The sequence below is a fragment of the Uloborus diversus genome, chromosome 5, assembly GCF_026930045.1.
Source record: "Uloborus diversus isolate 005 chromosome 5, Udiv.v.3.1, whole genome shotgun sequence".
Lineage (NCBI taxonomy): Eukaryota > Metazoa > Arthropoda > Arachnida > Araneae > Uloboridae > Uloborus > Uloborus diversus.
Window position 1 is genome coordinate 39,847,400 of NC_072735.1, and position 19,380 is coordinate 39,866,779.

The window sequence follows — 19,380 nt, forward strand, 5'->3', positions numbered from 1 at the left end:
ATGATATAGCCGGATTGCCGGTGCCGGTATATTGCACATAGTTCTAACTTAGCCTTCGCTTAAGGGAGGTAACTTAATGCCCTATATCCAACTTCACTTGACGAGGTATACCGAAGCCTTGCTGCGGACGCTTGCTAGTTGCTAACTTTACTTTAGCTACCAGTTTGCCTACCATCTTAGAGTAAATGAGATAACATCTGCATCCAGTTTAATTACTGTATCTTCTAGACTGATGAGTCCATAACTAGGATGACACCGGGCTGTAGTTATATTGCAATTGTACAAGTTTGCAGATTTGAGACTCGTTAATATAAAATTTGTTTTTATATTTACATAGCTTTATTTCACCCAAATAATTCACTAAAACAAACCTTTTTGTATAACTGATGTAAATTGCAGCCGGGCCAAAGGTTGCCAGCTTTGCTTTCAAAGATAATCTTCATGAAGGAATGCTAACTGCTGTGACGTGCATCGTGGATGCTGGTGACGGTCCTCTTACTACTAGGTGGTTGAAAGATGGACAAGTTTTGATGGAAGACGACTTAGATGCTGCTGTATTGTACGCTCAAGAAGGATATGTATCGACACTAACAATCAAAGCGCTAGAATATAAGCATAATGGAAATTATACGTGTGCTGCCACGAACGATGTGGCTACAGGCTCCTACAGTGCTGTACTAACGGTAAAAAGTACGTAAAATTGAATATTTAACATTGCATAAAAATGATTATATAGTTACGTTAGGATCACAAAAGCTAAAAATTTTGAATATTCACTGCCAGTAATATTCATTTTCTCAAATGTGCATCAGCAGTGATAAGAATTTTAAAAGTCAAAATAATTTTAGTTTAGAAATTATTTTTTACTTTGAAAAGGAAAGTAACAATGAAAAATGTCATTTGTGACAAACGAATTGAAATTCAAAAAACATTGAAGTGTACAGTAGTTCGAAGTAAGATAAAGTAATTGTATCAATTTAACGGTGTCGTAAGAATGTTAATGAAGTTGTATCGTAATTGAATATTTAAATATAATATCAGCTAAATGAGTACCACTGTGCATAAAAATTAAAATACGAAATAACAGCGTGAAATAGCAATTATTACACATTACTGCCGACACGTGATTTGGGTATTACAAGGAACGCCTTTTTCAATGCAAAAAAAAAAAAATAGCTTATGGGTGTCTATTAATAAGCTTAGTTCTTTAGTATATTCAAAAGAAAGGGAGACTGATGCACTTGTTCTGTGCTTAAAAATGTAACCTGATAAAAAGAATAATATGCCGCATTGCTACCAAATTGTGCGTAATTTTCGTAAGTGTGCAAAATTAAGGGATGGGGGGGGGGGATTAAAAGCAAATTCATCGAACATTATCCAGTTGGGCTAATGCTGTGATTACTTTTAATTCCTGGAAGCGTGGTTAAAATACATGATAATGCAAACACCTTATGAGTATTGTTTTCTTTTATCAGTTCCTCCACGCTGGATACTTGAGCCCAGTGATATAGTCGCTGTGTCAGGCAGATCGGCAAAAATAAGCTGCCAGGCTGATGGGGTGCCTCATCCTCACATAAGGTGGAAAAAAGCAACAGGTGCAGCAACTTTTTAGTGTCACATCCCTACCAATATTTTAATTCATTTAATGCCTTATGTAATATTACACGATTTTCATTCGCATCATATGAGCTTACTATTGCTGTTAATTGTAGAAAAACTTATTTATAAAATTTCTTTAAGTTTCAATAATTTGAGCACATTTTAGCAGATATTATTCCTAATTTTCGTAATAAATGCAAAGTAAGAGTTTTAGTTGTGCAAAAAAATTGATTCATTTAAACTATTTCATGTACAACATTATGTACAAACAACAAAGTAGTATACATAGATTTATATTCAATTATATCTTAATGATAACTTTACTGCAGTTAATTAGTACTAGTTACTTGAATAACAAATTAATGCTTCATGCTGCTTAGAGAAAGCAATTTACTCTGAGTTTATTTAACGAAATCTAAAATTAATTTTTTGCGGTAAGAAATTATCTGTAATCCATGAGAGAAGAAGTTCAGCATAATAAATCTAATCTTCGCAAATATTTCAGAAAAATAATATGTCAAAGCAATTAAGTATTTTTCCTGAAAACGTGCTCAGAATTTTAATTAAAACGCTAAATTTAAATAATTAAGCGGACTAAGATTTAATGTTGGCTTACAAGAAAGACTAACAAAAAAAATTCTCAAGTTTTTCTTTATTTTAATATTAATTAAAATAATATGTTAAGGCAAAGAGTCATGCATTATAACATAGCAGTTTTTACTGCAGTAAAAATATAATGAAACTTAAATGTCTGTAAACTGTATGGTTAAATCAATTGTGGAGAAGATGAAAATTTTGAGGCTTTTCTCCCATAGTTGGTCAGAAAAATATTAATAGATATTTCAAAATTTAAGCATTTGAAAGTACGGTTATTTCAATGGTGGTAAGATTTTTCATTTTCATTTTCATATATTGTTGAAAAAGTTTGAACATAAAGTTTTATTAAAACTAATCATACACATAAAAAAAACCCTTAATGATTTAATATGAAACCTACGTAATTCATGATCCAGAAGTCAAACTTGCTAAACGTTACCGGAAAGAACATTTGAAGTAAAACATTTCTGCCAAATATTTAGTTTCCCTACTTTTATTGCATGTGTGAGCAATTGTAAAATAAAATAAATTAGTTTTGAAGTTAGATATTTAAATAGTTATGATTTTGCAACCGTGAGTCTAAAATTATTTGCTTGAAATTATGGTAATTTTTAAAAGGTTTTGAATATTTTTTTTTGTTACCTATTTGGTTTCAAAAAAATTTTTTTTGGAATGCTTTTCATGTAACTTCCTCTCTTATTTTTTTTTCTTAGGTTTGTGTTTCTACACATTAAATCACAATGTGCTTTATTTCAAAATATCATACATGCAGAAACCTTGAACAGTGGAAATTGGATGAAACGTTGATAAAACTTTATTTTAATTTACGGTTAATTATTAATTTTCCTTTGTATGAAAAAGACATATTTTTGCATTCAGACACTGATAACACAGGCAAAACATAGTTATTAAAATCAATTGGAATCTAAGTCACATTAAGTTTAGATATACGTGGTGTTGTAAAGTGAATTTCGGTGAGTAAAAATGCAACTCGTTTTAGTTTTGGATAATCTTTTTGTATTTTATTCAAAGCAGTAATACAACACCTAATTGATATGAAGTTATTCAAAATTTTCATGATATGAGAAAATAATAAAATATGTAAACAAAATCTTAATCTCTTAAAAAAAAATGTCTTTTGATATTTTGGACTTTATGTTTAACGTTTTTTCACAGATCTCAGCCGAAGCTTGAAAGTAGATACGAAAATGTGGTCTCATTTTATTAGTTGTAGCCTAAGACTGGGGCGGTCATTCCAAGCTCGTCAGCTTGCGAGATCGAGATTATCACTCACGTGATTGGTTGTGACGTAGAAATGTCACAAAGTAGTATTTTAATCTACTCGAACCTAGCCTCAAGCTAAGTTCGAGTATATTAGAATACTACTTTCCGACATTTCTACATCACAACTAATCACTTGAGCGAGAATCTCGATCTCGCAAACTAACGAGCTTGGAATGACTTTATTATTATTATAATATTTGTCTCAAAAGCACGTAAAATACAATTTTATTTATTTTAGAGAATTTTATAGTTGTGTGTGTGTGTGTGTGTGTGTGTGTGTTTGAATGCGCAATATTTAAGGGAAAGTAAAATTAGGACGAAAAGTTAATTTGAAATATTATTTAAAGCACCTACTTAATTAATAGCGCTTATTTACTTGAAGATTACAAAAATATGATTGATTTATATGAGCTAAAAATATTTTTATTGTACACATGGTTTAAAAAGAAAATTACTCCTATGCGATACATAAATAAATAAGAACTCATTAAAAATTTGTAATGTCAAAAATATAATCTAAACATATGTTTATTTCGTATATAAGCATAGGCATTTCGTAACAAATATATTTTATTAAAACAAATTTTCATAGATGGAACGGACGGAAGCAAAAATTGGGTACAATCTCTTTCTTTTAGGTCATCCTCCAGAAGAGTTCAAAACAATTGTGAGCAGTTCCCACGTTCACATTCTGGTTAATGGTTCACTGAATTTCCCGAGTGTGGAGCCATCTGACGAAGGATATTATCTCTGTGAAGCAAACAATGGTGTTGGTTCGGGGCTTAGTACCGTTGTTCGCCTTACAGTTCACAGTAAGTACTGAAAATTACCCTTTAAGATGATATTTAGGGGTAATTATGCAAAAGGTGCTGATCCCTTAAACTAAGCTAGAGTTGGAAGTAATTTACATTACAGGTGGTAAATGTTAAATTACGCTCAATAATTCCACAAAACAAAATAATACACACACGCACAATCTCCCTTTGGGTGATTTTAGTGTTTGTGTGTGTGATCAAGTGTGTGTTACTGTAAAACTATAAAATCAAGTAAATGTTGGCTTTTACCGGTGAATATCAAAATTCACGTACCATAAACATCGGTAAAATTCCGATCATTTTCGGTGAATCAGAGAGGAAATCGCAAAGTTATATGACCTGCAGCTTTTTACGCTTTTACCTTCACTTTTCTGAGTTAGACCCGTTGCATCTTTGCGAGCTTCTTGCTGTGCCATTTTTATCTACTAATGTAACGATGAAATTCTTTCACTGCTACTTTTGCACTGCTGTTTCAGAATATAGGTACCATAACACTGAAGAAACTGCAGTCTCTGAATGATGTAATTTAGCTATTTATTCCTTGCTCGCAATTATTCCAAAGCTCCGGTTGTGAGACGTAGTTTGTACGTTAGTGCTATGTTGTTTTCCTTTTTTTCTGCAAAAGCTCGACAAACAAGGGATTGTTTTTTCACTGATAAAGGTTACTGCTATTTCGAACAATATAAAGATCGTAAAAATTCACTAATCCAGCTATTATTTCATAACTTGCATGTGTAATGTTTTCAATTACATTTTAAGGTAGGAGAACACTGATTTTCAAAGAAAAAAAAATAAATAAATAAAAATAAATAAATAAATAAATTTTGAGAAATTTAGAAAGCCCCTGTGTTTTTTTTTTTTTTTTTTCTAAACCCACAATTGTTTTTAAACCGAGGAATTATTGAGAAAACTAGAAGAAATTTACTTAACTCAAATGCACTGCTTATAACTGAAATTTACTTTTTTTCCCTTGGTTTTCTCATAACCACATTTTCAAAGATGTTTAATTACGCCAATAGCTCTAGCGAAAAACGTATTCACTCTAAAGATTAAAAACTTTGCAAAAATAGTAATTGAACATATTACTGCGATATAAACCTCGAAAATTTAATGTACATGCAATATGTGGTTTTGAATTAATGATCACTTAAACTTAGGGGAAGAAAACATGGTTTTGGGGGGCATTTTTTAAACACTTACCCATAAAAACTGCTTTTAGTTGATTATTTCCAAATTAGAGGGCCATATCACTTTGTGGTATCTAACGGTTATTTATATCATATTTAATAGTCGCATAAAATTTTAGAAAGTTGCAATGAACATTAAAGAAAAAAACATTTAGGGTATTCGCCTACCATAATCCGAGTGTGCAATGTGCATTTAATGTTTACAAAGATCCTTTTAAGTTTGTAGTATTATTATTCCTTAATGTGATTCTAAAATGAGCTATCAAATTTGTTATTATGTACATTGTTGTAAAAAATAAGTATGTTTTATTTTTTTTTAAAAAAATCAAAAAAAAAATTGTTTTACTAAAATAACAGCATCTTTTTTTTTTTTTTTTTTTTGTAAAATGTTTTATTTTAATCACATGTAATGTACTTCATTTTATGATTATATACAATTTTAACTTCGGTTTTATTATTTTTTTTTTCAATCAAAAATGTGGATGGTTTGCAGTAAATTATTATGCATGTGCTTATTTACATTCAAATAAAAACTAAACTGAGCAAATCTATAAAAACACTTTTTCCTTCTTAAACAGTCCGGATCTTAGTCCAAAATAAGCAATATATAAGCAGCAGGCTCTAAATTACCAAGCAGAAACATTCAGTCAAACTTTCAGGTGGAATTTGAACTCGAGATAAGTAACTAATTTGAATGCATCTTTTTTTCTTACTTGAAATTTTGTACACATTCATTTTGACACTCGTCTCGAGGAAAACTGAGATTTGGGTCGAAATTACCTTGCTAATGTTTCAGGTAAAAAGTTAAAGTTTAATTTCTTATCTTCTTTGCATAAATGTTTGTTGAACAATAGCAACTTAATTAAAACTGAATTGGATATTGAATAACCTCATCTTTAATTTTAGTGAATACTTTTCACTTTTTCTCAGCTTACCTGTTTTAAATGTCACTAAATGCAAAATATATGTGATAAAATGTAAATGATTGAGTTTTGTTGTAATCGATTATAGTTTTTCTACAGCCATGGCTAAAATATCATAAACGATTGAGTCTAGTAGTAATCGGTATTCTTTGGGCTGCAGTCATCCAAAAAAAAAAAAAAATCATTTCTCTTAGAAATTAACTGTTGAAAAGAAAACAGCGCAAAATGGAGTGGCTTAGTGATACTTATAAGTTTATTTAGCTGGAGAAAAATTCCGTAAGTCTAAGAAAATGACACTCTAATGCTTATACTGCATGTTAAAGGTGTGAAGTTGAGATTTCCCACTACTTTTAACGGTTGCTCTATTTTTAATCGGGACTCTTATTGGTCATCTAAAAGGGAAGATCCAACAATTAGCCGTAATGGGACAAAGTATAAGTATTGGTGCAAAATGTTTTTTCCGCTGAAATTTTGTCTAAACTTAAAGCGTTTGTATCTTCTGACTATTTTTTGATGAGCCAATACATTGTAGCCAACAAACGTAAGCGCAATTTACTCCCCTAATCAGTTAAAATTTTCAGCAAAAACGCGCTAAAATTTTTATGTATCTAATTAGTAATTATTCTTTAAAATTTAGCTTAGTTCCCTTTTAGTAAGAGTAAGACTCAATATATCTTAAACAGGAATCCTATCTCTTTCTGAAAACTATAAGTAAATTTCGTTAGATATTAAATATGAGTAAAATATCAGGTATTAATAATAATCATTGCTTTTAAACCATAAGAAATGTGATGGGGACAATTAATTATTAATCAAAGCAAATGAATTGAGTTCTCACTAGCAAATGTATAAATAAAAAGAATAATATGTAATAAAGTGTTCTACATAAAATACACGGACACACAAGATAAAAAAAAATCGCTGAATCTACAAGTATGAATAGAAAGTAACTTTAAAATAGCAATTCATTTTTTTTACATATTTAAACAAAAGAAACACATTACATGACTCACTAATAAAAATAAAATTTAGATTTACCGAATTTTTTAAACCTATCAGTTTTGTAGACCTTGCATAAAACAGTAATGTTACTGGAGGAAGATTACTAGCAATGTAAAAATGAGACTACGTAAGGGAAAGCTAGAAGACCTTGATCACAATTTAACAACATAGTTTAAAAAAACAGTCTAGTTACTAATGTTTCGCTTAACTATTCATGCATTGTGTAACATCATTTGTTGGTTCAGCATTTTTGCTACTATTTGGCTTTCATGCTTAAATGTAATGCAACTGTTGTAAAAAATCAAGAACGCATTTTTGCGCCATAAGTCCTGTTAGAGCCGAAAATTGTGCGCACATGGGAAGGAGAGATTGCTCATCTCTCATAATAATTATACAATTAAATTTTTAACAACACCAACTTACCTTAATATTACACTTTCGTAATCTTTTTTTGTCTATAAACATTATTACAGTGAGAGTTAATGATTAACAGTATTGTTAACGAATCATTAAATGCGCATTTTTTAGAAAGACAGACATTTTAATTTAAGAAGGAAAAAAAAGAAACAAACAAAACAAAGAAAGTCAGAAAATATTCAAAATTACGTTAAGTTACTTCTTAACTCGTTTAACTTACAATTTGTCTATTTTTTTACAATACAAAATAACCAATAAGCCGCGTAATCTCCTTCCATGTAAACGAATGAGAACAGTACCCATCTCTCCAAGCAGCAGATGCGCCAAGACTTTTTTTTCGGTAGCAAAGAGTGCGCGGTCTTTTATTTAAAAAAGGTCGTTGAGAGAACTGAAAACTAGTGCTAACAATGTTCTTCTACGAAAGAAGCTCCCTGAAAAACCGTTTAAATAGAAAGTATTTTCCATTATTTCCATTCTGTACATGTTAGAGAACATGTTATGATAATTCACGCACTTAACTTGATTAAACAATACAAAGTAACTATATTTTATCGCAAACGCTTAGAAGAACCAGCATGCACTTTCATCAGCACACTTCAATGCTGCTCTTGTACAACTAGATGAAGTCTATGTACTTTCAGTTCTTAGCTCCCGGATCTCCTTGCGCGCTATCTCTCCACCCACAAAATCTCTACAACTTTTACACTCCCTTTTTTTACAAAAATTCAGGAACAATTTGAGGTAAATTTTACTGTAAAATACAGAGTTTACAGTGCAAAATAAATTTTACAATAATTTGTACCAGGAAAAGCAAATGATTGCATCTCTATCTTGTGTACCACGCAATTTACGGAGCAAAGCAGTTATTTCCCCTTTCCGTTACGCCCCGCGAGAGAAATCAGTGTAATGGTTAAGACAGCCGACTCCGAATGAAGAGATCTGAGTTCGAATCCCGCGGTTGACATTGTCTCCCTTTTATTCAGATGTACTAGCCGTAATGTTCTTGCTTTTATGTACCGTAAACTCTTACCTTAAAACAGGATTTTACTGTAAAAAGTACTAGCAACATAAATGCCAGTACTTTTTACCGTACAATTTCTGTAAAAGTTTTAATAGTGTACTTAAGTTTGTATCATTTTTCTCTTTACCACGTCTTGTTACTGACTAGACGTCTTTTTGCACCAATACGCAAGAAACTACACCACTTTTCTGTGGAAAAAACAAACTTAAATATGTAAATAATCTGCAATGATAACAAAAAGCAAGTGCTTTCTTCGAGTTTTGTGAATAAGTAATGTTTTCAAAAGTAATTCGTATTCTAAGTTTGAAAAACTAATAAAACTGCCCAACGCCGTCTGATAAACAAAAGAAAAAAACAATACTCTTTTGTATCTAGATTAAAAGGCTACCTTCCAAGATGTTGCAGGATAAAAACAAATTTTATAGAATTTTATTATTGCATTGAAACATAGAAATGCAAATAGAGTTATGAAATTTATATCAACGCGGAGAGTTTATGCAATGTATTTTCTGTTTCTTTTGCAAGAAAAATCCGCTTCCAAAAATTTGTCATGGAAAAGTGATCCAATAAAAAGTTATTTTGTATTTTAAGTGGTAAAAACAGTAGATTAATAACACAAGTTTTTACGTTAAAGACCGGTTACTAAAATCATTCAGTTATTAAAAAATTCGTAATGATTGTTTTTTTTTTTTGTTTTGGTTACAGATTACATATTCGTAAATCTTTGTGCAATGGAGAGAAGGAGAAACCAGTTCAAAAAAATCATATAAAAATATATTTCTTGAAATTAAAAACATTTGGGTTGAAAAGAAAGTATATTGGTAATTCCATCTCTGTCTCTTGCAAGAATTAACTAGTAAATAGGGATTATTTTCCTAACAACACTTTCAAGCGTTTACTTTATATTTGAAAATGACTTAAATTCTTACTTTAGGCATAATGCGTATTATTGTATGGAAATCGAAGTCGCTTTCATATTAAGTTGTATTTCTGATGTTTTACCTCTGCAATGCGCTATGTCTTGTTGAAATTTTAGGTAACAGTTCAAGCTGTAATATTTCGGTATGAAAATTACTTTAAAGCTACCATCGCTATCTCATTGAAAAGATACAAATCTTACTGCTTATCAATATTAATGAATCCCCTACATCACTTGTAAAATGTTTTCCATAAACTATTTAGAGTGGATTCCTATCAAAAACAGAATACTTGCTTGTATCATTACAAAATAAGCGGATTGTTTTGATTCTATTTAGAGAAAGGGAACAATCCCATTGTTTTGCTCTACCCTCCCCCGCCCTATTGTGGTTTAGACGTTTTAAATTATGTACCCTATTTTCAAGCTCTTACGGAAACGATTTTCTTCTCAGGCACAAAAGATTTTGAAAATTCAATTACATTTTCTTTTAGGTCCTCCGCAATTTCATTCTAAATTTAAAGTTTTGGTTACCAGGAGAGGAGAGAAAACAATCATCGAATGCAGTGCTTATGGAAATAAGCCTATTACCTTCCAGTGGAGGAGGCAAGGTGTTATTATTGAGCCCACCGCGGAAGCTCGGTAAGGCTATTTATTATAAAAATAATAATAGAACCGTTTAACGGCCCACTGAATATAAATAGGTTGGGCTGTACGTTATAAGGAGCAAAGTAAAGTGATACGTATTAAATTTATCATTGGTTAGTTAGTTAGTTATAATAAATTGCATATTAATTCTTCTCTATTTTTCACCTCATTTATATATCATTAAATGATTTAAATAGGTTGGGATAACTGATGATTTTGAAATATTTAAACATTTCAGTATCACGAATTATGTAAACATCTTTGTGCTTGAAAAATAAAAGAATAATTCTCAATGTATTAATGCATAAATTAGCAGAAATGCTACATACACATGTTTAAGAGTTGCAAGGAACCTTGAATAGACAAATTAAGTGAAGTTGTGGATAAAAAGCTTTTGGCTTTCGTCAGAAATCTTTTCCTCCGTAAACTTACATCTTTTACATTAAAAAAGGGGAAACTCCCAAACATGTATCCAATATTCCTGCTAATGCATTTATACGTTTGTTATTATTATTTTATATTGCAGTATCAAATTTTGGTCAGATTTATCATGCATATTAATATTATCATTTTGTTTGATGTGCGTTACAATAGCCGCACTATCCCATAGTTCAAACGTTTTGAAACTAGTTTTTAAAACAAAGTATTATTTTTAATTTTTATCTACTTTTCCCATTTTTTCCTTGGAGGAGAGGAATTTTTGATGGTCTTCAAACAAATAAAAATATATGACCATGATTTAGAAAGTTAATTCAATTACATACTTAAGTAGAATTCTCCTGTTAAATACTGGTTACCCCAAACCTGACTGATTTGTTTGCCTGTCAGATTTTTTTTAAACCAAATAAATGGGTTAGATATATTCATAAGGAAGAAAATATTAAAATATAGGAGTTTATAACTCTCTTGTTTATAATAACTAAGTTAGCACACTATTCATTATGTTACTTAAACGTTAATGAATAAAATTAATTTCCATTTAAGTGATTGTTGTAACTCCTTTGGCCTGCATGCTTTTTTTATTTGTTTAAGTTGTGTGCTTTAACATAAATTAGCATTTTATTATACACATATTCTTTAATTTTCTTTTATTTAGTTTCATGCAAAATCAGAAAAAAAAATGGAACTACACTGTAAAAAAAATCCGTAAAATTTACGGAAAAAAACTGTCAGCCAGGACGCCAGTTTTCTTCCGTTTATTTTACAGAAATCTTCCGTATTTTTATTATTTATTCAAGCTGATTTATTATTTTATGAAGATTAAAAAATGAAACTATACTTTCATAAATACATTTCAATATTTACTATACTACTACGAAATACATGTATACAAAGGTAAATTTCCGAATATGCCTCAGTAACAGATGAAAAAAAACATAATAATAAAATATTGATTAGAATGCAATGAAATGGAAGTTACAAACGATTTAAGACTTACTCGCTTTAAATAAATATAAGATCAAAAACTCGAGCACGAGAACCAAAATCCAAACACGCGGGCGAAATTTCGAAGATTCGAAGAAAAACAAAGTATAACCGGTTCCAGATTAAAAAAAAAACAGAGAAATCCTGTATTTTATTACGAACAGTTTTTTTCTGTAAAAAATACGGATAACTTCTTCAAAATTTACAGTTTTTTTTTACAGTGTAAAAATTAAACTAATATGACATGCACAAAAGATTTAACCCAGAAATAATACACCCTTTCCGCAAATCAAAAGCCCTAGCTAAATAAATAAAACCGATAACGATACAAACGAGCAGATAAAAAAAGAACGCTTAAAAAACTAGAGTTTTAACAGATTGCTGTAATTTCACATCTAATCTCTCCACGAATAAATTTAAGCAACAAAAAATCGTGGTGGAAATTTGAAGACGAGGTAGCGCAAACTGCGAGTCTTTAGATTTTAAATTACACACACCGAGCACATCTATCGGAAATTCAATTAATAACCAACAGTACATTCATCAACGAGCTTAGAAGATGACTTTTCTCCGATAATACATGTCGCGAGAAAAAAAAAGTGATGTGAAGTTTTCACTTAGGATCTGTTATATGCTTGCCTGATTGCCTATTTCAATCCATTTCATGCTATATTAGGTACAGGATGACGAACGAAGCGCTGCTGGATGGAGATAGAACGAAATTGATTATCGAAAAAGCTGAAAGGAAAGATTCTGCTTTATTTACATGTACTGCTATTAACGATTATGGGGAAGATTCGATGAACATGCAAGTAACAGTTCAAGGTTAGTAGATTGTATCAAAATGTTCATATTTTAGGGATGCTCGGCCGGAATTTTTAGTAAGTAATAAGTGAATGTGTCTTGCATTTTAGATATGTTTGGTCTGAATTTTTAACTTCAAATTTAGAATGGGTTCTGAAGTTTAATTATGTGTATATTACGCGTAGTGAATGAATGAATGATTGAAACTTGAAAACAAATTGGATTTGATTGTAGTCAAAAATTTTGATACACGGGTGGGAAAAAAATGGGTAATGATCGATAATGGGAAAAAGTTAAAAAACATATAATCTAAATTTTACTACAAGAGATAACTTTTCCGTAAGTGGCAATATATATTTCAAAAGAATAATAATCATGAATGTTGTAAAAAAAGCAGTCGAAAACGTTGCACTATGGAATGAGTAAAACGACAACAACGTGCATAAAGTACAAATAAAGTAATAAAATAGAGTTAAAAACTCAGCAAACATCTGTTTCGGGGCTGTCAAATGCAAGCCCCTTCACCAGTGCATAAAATGAAAACGAAAATTCCACACAATGCAGACCGAACGACAAATGAACAGAAATGGAAGGAAGCAAAGTAAATAGCCATAGGAACCGGAAACACATGCGTCACAGAACAGCAACAAAACCTTTAGTGCGGAATAACGTCACAAACAGAAAAAAGTTTTTAAAGACTGTATTTTATTACTTTATTTGTACTTTAAGCACGTTGTTGTCGTTTTACTCAATCATGAATGTTACATTGAAATTAAGTTTCTTTCACGATTTGGGCTCTGAGCTGCAGAAGTGTAGTCATTTTTAGTCCTGAACTTGAACTAATAATATGTTGTTGTTGTTTTTTTTAAATTATTTTAGATTAGTTTAAGAATTACATTGCATATATAGTAATTAATAATGTTCACGAAATATGAAAGGAAACGAAAATTGAAACGTCTAACAGCCAGGAATTATACTACTGAAGGGGGATGAAATGGGTCCGGTTAAGAATGAGAGAAAGTAGAGTTCAAAAAAATCCAAATTTCATAACCATTTTTTTCCTCAGTTGCAATGCATGTTTCGAAATAATAATGTACATGAGTGTCAGGTTGAGGCTAAGTACTCAAAGTTGTTCTTCTGAGTAACCTCATGTATTCACTGTTTAGAGAAAAATAGTGGTTAGCAAATTATTATTTTTTTTTGTAAGGCAGTTTACAGCGACATACTCTTTAGCTATGTGAGTTGTCTGAGAGCTAATTTTAATTAATTTTCTCCCTAACATTCCTAAATTTCCTACTTAATGGCATTGTATGGAACAAACTGGAACTAAAAATAGTAGTTAGTTTTTAAATTAAATGTTCTGAAAGAAGTTTTAGGGGAAATAAACAAAGTCGTTGTTTACATTTCAGGAAAAAAAAAATATTCAGTGAATCTGTCTTTACTTAGTTGCATGCTTCTGTTACTGCTGAGAATAGAGAGGGAAAGCTATATGAACACATGATTAAACATTTTTTTTTTCGTATTTATCGCAGTAGAATCTTAATTACAACAGAAAAAAAAAATTATAAGTCGATGCTATTAAAGCATAAAATTAGAAGAACTATTGCTTATATATTGTTTAGAGTAACAAGATTGCAGAGAAGATAAGCTTCCGGTGTTCACTGTTGTTTATAACGAATGTTAAAAACATTTCTCATTCAAAAAAAAAAAAAAAACGTTACTCCAAAGTCTATAAATGGGATAATTCCTGTAACTGTGCGCGTAAATAATTCTAAATTGATTACTAATGTCTGAAAAGAAATTATTCTTGTAATTTATCATGACATTTTTTTTAGCAAAATGTAACTATGCAATAATGGTGTAAACAATAAAGCTAGGATAAAATGGAAACATATCAACCTCATACTTATTTTAAATCAGTATTTTTGTAAATAATTATAATATTTATAGTTATTTCTTAAGTCTTCTGAAATAAAAAAAATCATGGATAAAACCAAAATCCAGTCATTGTTAACATATGAAATACTACTAAGGAAAAAAAACTGCTTTTGAAGTAAAATTCATCATGCCAAAAAAAAAAAAAAAACCCTTCCAGAACCATTCCTGTTTCATTCCATTTTATCTTAACTATGTTTAAATTCTCTGAATAGGAATAGTTTAATAAATTACTAGTAAAAATACTATTTTAGAAAAATGTCCTTTTTAAACAGCGTTGTTAAAATATTTTCTGCGAAACATACTCAACCCGACCATTGCAATAATGGTTGGAGAAAAGCAACAAAAATTTGAATAAATAGATGTAAACGTAAATAGAAGTTGAAGTAACTGTAGTAAAAATAAAGAAAACTAACAAAATAAGGGAGATAAAATATAAAAATTGAAAGGAAATTTGCAAAAATATGCTTAGTTATAAGATTTGTGAAAAAAAGAAAGAAAAAAAAAACCGTTTAACACAATTGAACCTGGTATTTTCACTTTTGAATTTAAACCTCGGCTTATGTTTTTAATTAATGAAGTCATAAGCTCTTAAAATGTATGCAGGTTTTTGAAAGAAATGGTTGAATTTTTTTTAGAGTGAGTTTAAAGATTGTTTGCTATTGATGTCGTAGATATTCGCATGATGAAACCTAATTAAAATGCTCGGTTCTGAGGACATTAATATGATACAAAGTTTCATCTGAATGCAGCAAGGTAATTTTTTGTGGTTCATTGAAAAGTAATGAAATTGAAAAAATAAAAAAGTAATTAAAGTATTAGTTACTAAATTATCGCATAATTCATTTATTTAGATTTATTTAAGATTTTTAAAATTTAACAGCAAGTTAGGAAAATTTCCCTGTACACTACCAGATTTATGCCTTGAATATCTTAACTATTGTTCTTTTGTTCACTTGCATGATACTATACTTTGCAAAAAATACATAATTTAAGCAAAATTCTAAATCTTTTTCAAGTGACCTTAAACGTTGTTTCAATCTTCTAAAGAAAGTCATTTAGTTTTAAATTTAAAAACGAACCAATGATTATTACTCTCTAGGCCCCAATAAAGATATTAAACGGCAAATTACGATGTGATATCACCAGTAAAAGAAACTAAACAGTTTCCCAAGATAAAGTCATGGTCATTTTCTTTATGCCTAATGTCTTTCCAAAGTGTTATCTTCTTTGCAAAGCTACATTAAACGCGTAATCATCTGATCATTACGCGATAAATGTCGAATATAGGTAATGGATATTTCTCTGAAACGTCAGTGCTTTATTTTTCACAAAACAATAAAAATTTCAATGGAGAATCGTACTATCGATTTCAGAACATTAATTCTCTAATTTTGCTCAAAGAGTATAATGCATGTCAAGATTGCTAATAATTAGGTATTATTTTATTTTAAAATTCTAAAAAAATAAATAAATAAATAAATAAATAGAATTGGAGAGGATACGAAGCGTTTCAAACCGCAATTTATAATTGTAATACTAAAATGGAATTTAAACTGTCAAAATATTCAAAAATGTCCTAGAAATTAACGATTTTGATTAGATTGGTAAATAAAAATAATTCTGATATGCGTTGATGTAAGCGATTTCTATTTTTCTACAGGAAATCCCTTAAGTATGTGTTTAAACCAATAACCATGTAAACCAATTTATACAATTTACATAAAATTATATATATATATATATATATATATATATATATATATATATATATATATATATATATATATATATATATATATATATATATATTCTTATATTTAAAAATAATTTTTAAAAAAAATAAAATAATTATTAAATTATTAATTAATTAAAAAATATTATTTTTTAAAAATATTAAATAGGGGGAAAAGGGGGGCTCATGTGAGCATGGTATGTTTTACTAAGATCACTTCAAGCAAAAAATCTGGAAAAAATCTCAAATAAGGACAGTACTAGTTCTGCCTCTTGGACAAACATTTAAGCAATGAGCCATTTCATGCGCCTGTGATAGCAACTTCTTTGTTTTAGCTGGTTTTGAAAAAAAAATCACTTTTTTTCACGTGAAAACAATTTCAAAACTAGCTGCAATGCTAAACCTAAGTGTTACGAACCATTGTAGGAACATTCAAGTAAATGTATGACAATGTTTAATTTTTTTATTAAATTAAAAATTCTCTTTTTTTGCAAGTTAGCTCTAAAGTAGATGAGGGGGCACTTGTGAAATAATATCTAGGGGCACAAGTGAACAGTTCTCATAGCCGCTTTCCGTAATATCATTATTAATACAGGATATTATAAGTGCTAAATAATTTGTATATACTTAAAAATATTATTTTCCTATAATCAGTTTGTGAATTTGTTGTTAATTGTTATTACTAAATATTCACTAATTTATGTTTATTGTTTTTTTTTCCTTTTTTTCTGCTTTTTGTTACTAAATATTGGATCAATAATTTAATGTTATATAATTCTTTCAGAACATAATAAGACACAAAATATTTTCATTTAATTGAAAACTAAAATTTAAAATCACTTTGAAATACATTATCAAAGAATGTATGGAGCTTAAAAGCAAAATATATGTAGAATATGACTATACGTACTATGTAATCGTGTAAGTTTTCTCTAGTCTATTCAGTGATAGGAATAGGCAACCAGACTTCAGAATTTGACAGTGAGCAGTTATATATTCGAGAAAATATATTTTCTTAAAAGATCAAATACTGTACTATTGAAACTGACTCAGTATAGGTTACAAACTCTTCTACGTGTTTGCTATTCAGGTACATGTTCCATATTGAAGAATTTCCTTTAAAATATGATTATTTGCCTGCATTTTTTACTCGTGTTCATATGTGCCTAAAGTCTGTTCACAAGTGCCCCCCTCTAGGGGCACATGTGAACAACTGCAGACTTTTTTTAAAAATACTATAAAGTAATAAAATACATTTTTTTAATTCTAAAAAAAATCATAACGCAAAGAAAAGCGTATTCAGTCATGGGGAAAATTTTTCGTTGAGAAATTGATAATAATTTTTGAAAAAAAAAATAAAAAAAAAATGTTCACATGTGTCCTTTTTTACCCTACTTATTCAAAATATTCAAATATTAGTAAGTTAATATTTGCACCAATTAATATAATTTCCATTATATGTAAAATAAAGATTGCTAGCACAAGATGTTTTCGTCGTTTTTTTAATGAATATTTATGCATATACTTGAATTGCAAGAAAGGACATCCATTTCTGTAAAATCTATAAATTTCACACAATTATCATGTGTTTTCAAATTGTTGTTCACAGTATAATCGATTCAAATAACGACGTGTGTATAGGTAATATGTATTACTAAATATATTATGTGAGGCATAATTTTTTTAGTGTAATTTAAATACTTACTGACGGTGCAATTGCTTTATGACGAGGCATAATAAAATCAAGCCTAAAACAACAACTAACATTAAAGTGAAGTTTTAAAGCACCTTGCGATGAGCTTCGCGGGTTCGAACACAACTAGGATTTCTATACATTTATTTGTTTTCTTTCTGAGATGAGAAACACAGAAAATGAAATAAAATTCCCATTAGTAAACTTCCTAATCAAAAAACAGAGTCAAGAAGGAAATTTAAATGCCTTTCTTGCATACCGAAATGAATTATACTTATTTTATCTGTAAACAAATGGAAACTAGCAGCATATACACATTTCAAATAATGTGATTTTCTTAATATAATTTTATTCTTCAATGTCCTTCTCGAAATATTTAATTGGTCCAATTAAAAAGGTGGATCATCAGCAATTCGATAGAAAAAAAAGTGTAACTATTAGAAAACCTGAATTTTGTATCAATTCTGCATCATAGATTAGTTTTTGTGTAAGAGCGACGCTTTTTTTGGAAGTTAATTTTAGATGTTAAAAAGGTATGTTTGAAATAATTTAAAATCTTAGACTATTGAGGAAATGTATTTCTGATGTTAGAAAATAAAAGCTGATATGCCGGAAAATAGGTTCGCTTAGTATCGCACTTAACTTCTTGTTGATTATACTAGTTTGGAGCGTGATCGCCTTTGCTTTTTTACATGATTCCATACCTGGATAATAGCTCTTAAGTATGGCTTTCTACTTTGAACCTGTAGCGTTATCAATGACATACTTCAAAACGGTCAAAATACTTTTATAGCATTGCTTTTTCCTTCTTCTTTTTTCCCTTGCTCTTTCTAAAATAAAAGATGGTATTTTTACCCTTTGTTCCCCTCCTACACGTGAATTAGAAGTGATATACAGTTGGCTCTCTGTTTAACGACGCTCTGTTTAACGACTTTCTCTACTTAACGACGGCTTTTCACAGTCCCAGATGGTTCACTACAGTGTCAAAAGCATTCTATTTACAGACGCTATCTACTTAAGGATGATTTTTTGTGGTCCCTTGAAAGTCGTTAAACAGAGAGCTAACTGTATTTCGTAATAGAGTAGAAGTGATTTAAATTGTCAAGTAATCCTAGCCTTGTAGCAGAAACAGTGTGACCATGCAGTCTGGATCGCAGATTCTTGACAAAGTCTGCCGACTATGATTCAGTTATAGAAGAAAAAAGTTTGAATATTTTAAAGAAGAATGAAAAACTTCACTCTTTCGTCTAACGAAGATTTGTATCAGATTATCATGAACATAATCCACAGGTTGCTTTCTTGTTTGTACTTGTATTACAATCTTATTTTTAAGCATTTCTCGGTGCCGATTTATATTTTACGACTGATCTATTAACAGT

General features: G+C 29.8%; 1 protein-coding gene across 1 annotated transcript in view; it reads left to right on the forward strand.

Moving 5' to 3' along the window:
- Positions 1-19,380, forward strand: part of LOC129223437 (cell adhesion molecule Dscam2-like) — a 157,639-nt gene that overhangs the window by 103,148 nt on the left and 35,111 nt on the right. Inside the window, exons 8-12 of the mRNA XM_054858050.1 lie at positions 400-690; positions 1,476-1,595; positions 4,119-4,292; positions 10,256-10,403; positions 12,511-12,659. Of these exons, the coding sequence (XP_054714025.1) occupies positions 400-690; positions 1,476-1,595; positions 4,119-4,292; positions 10,256-10,403; positions 12,511-12,659 (882 nt within the window). The remainder of the gene's footprint in view (positions 1-399; positions 691-1,475; positions 1,596-4,118; positions 4,293-10,255; positions 10,404-12,510; positions 12,660-19,380) is intronic.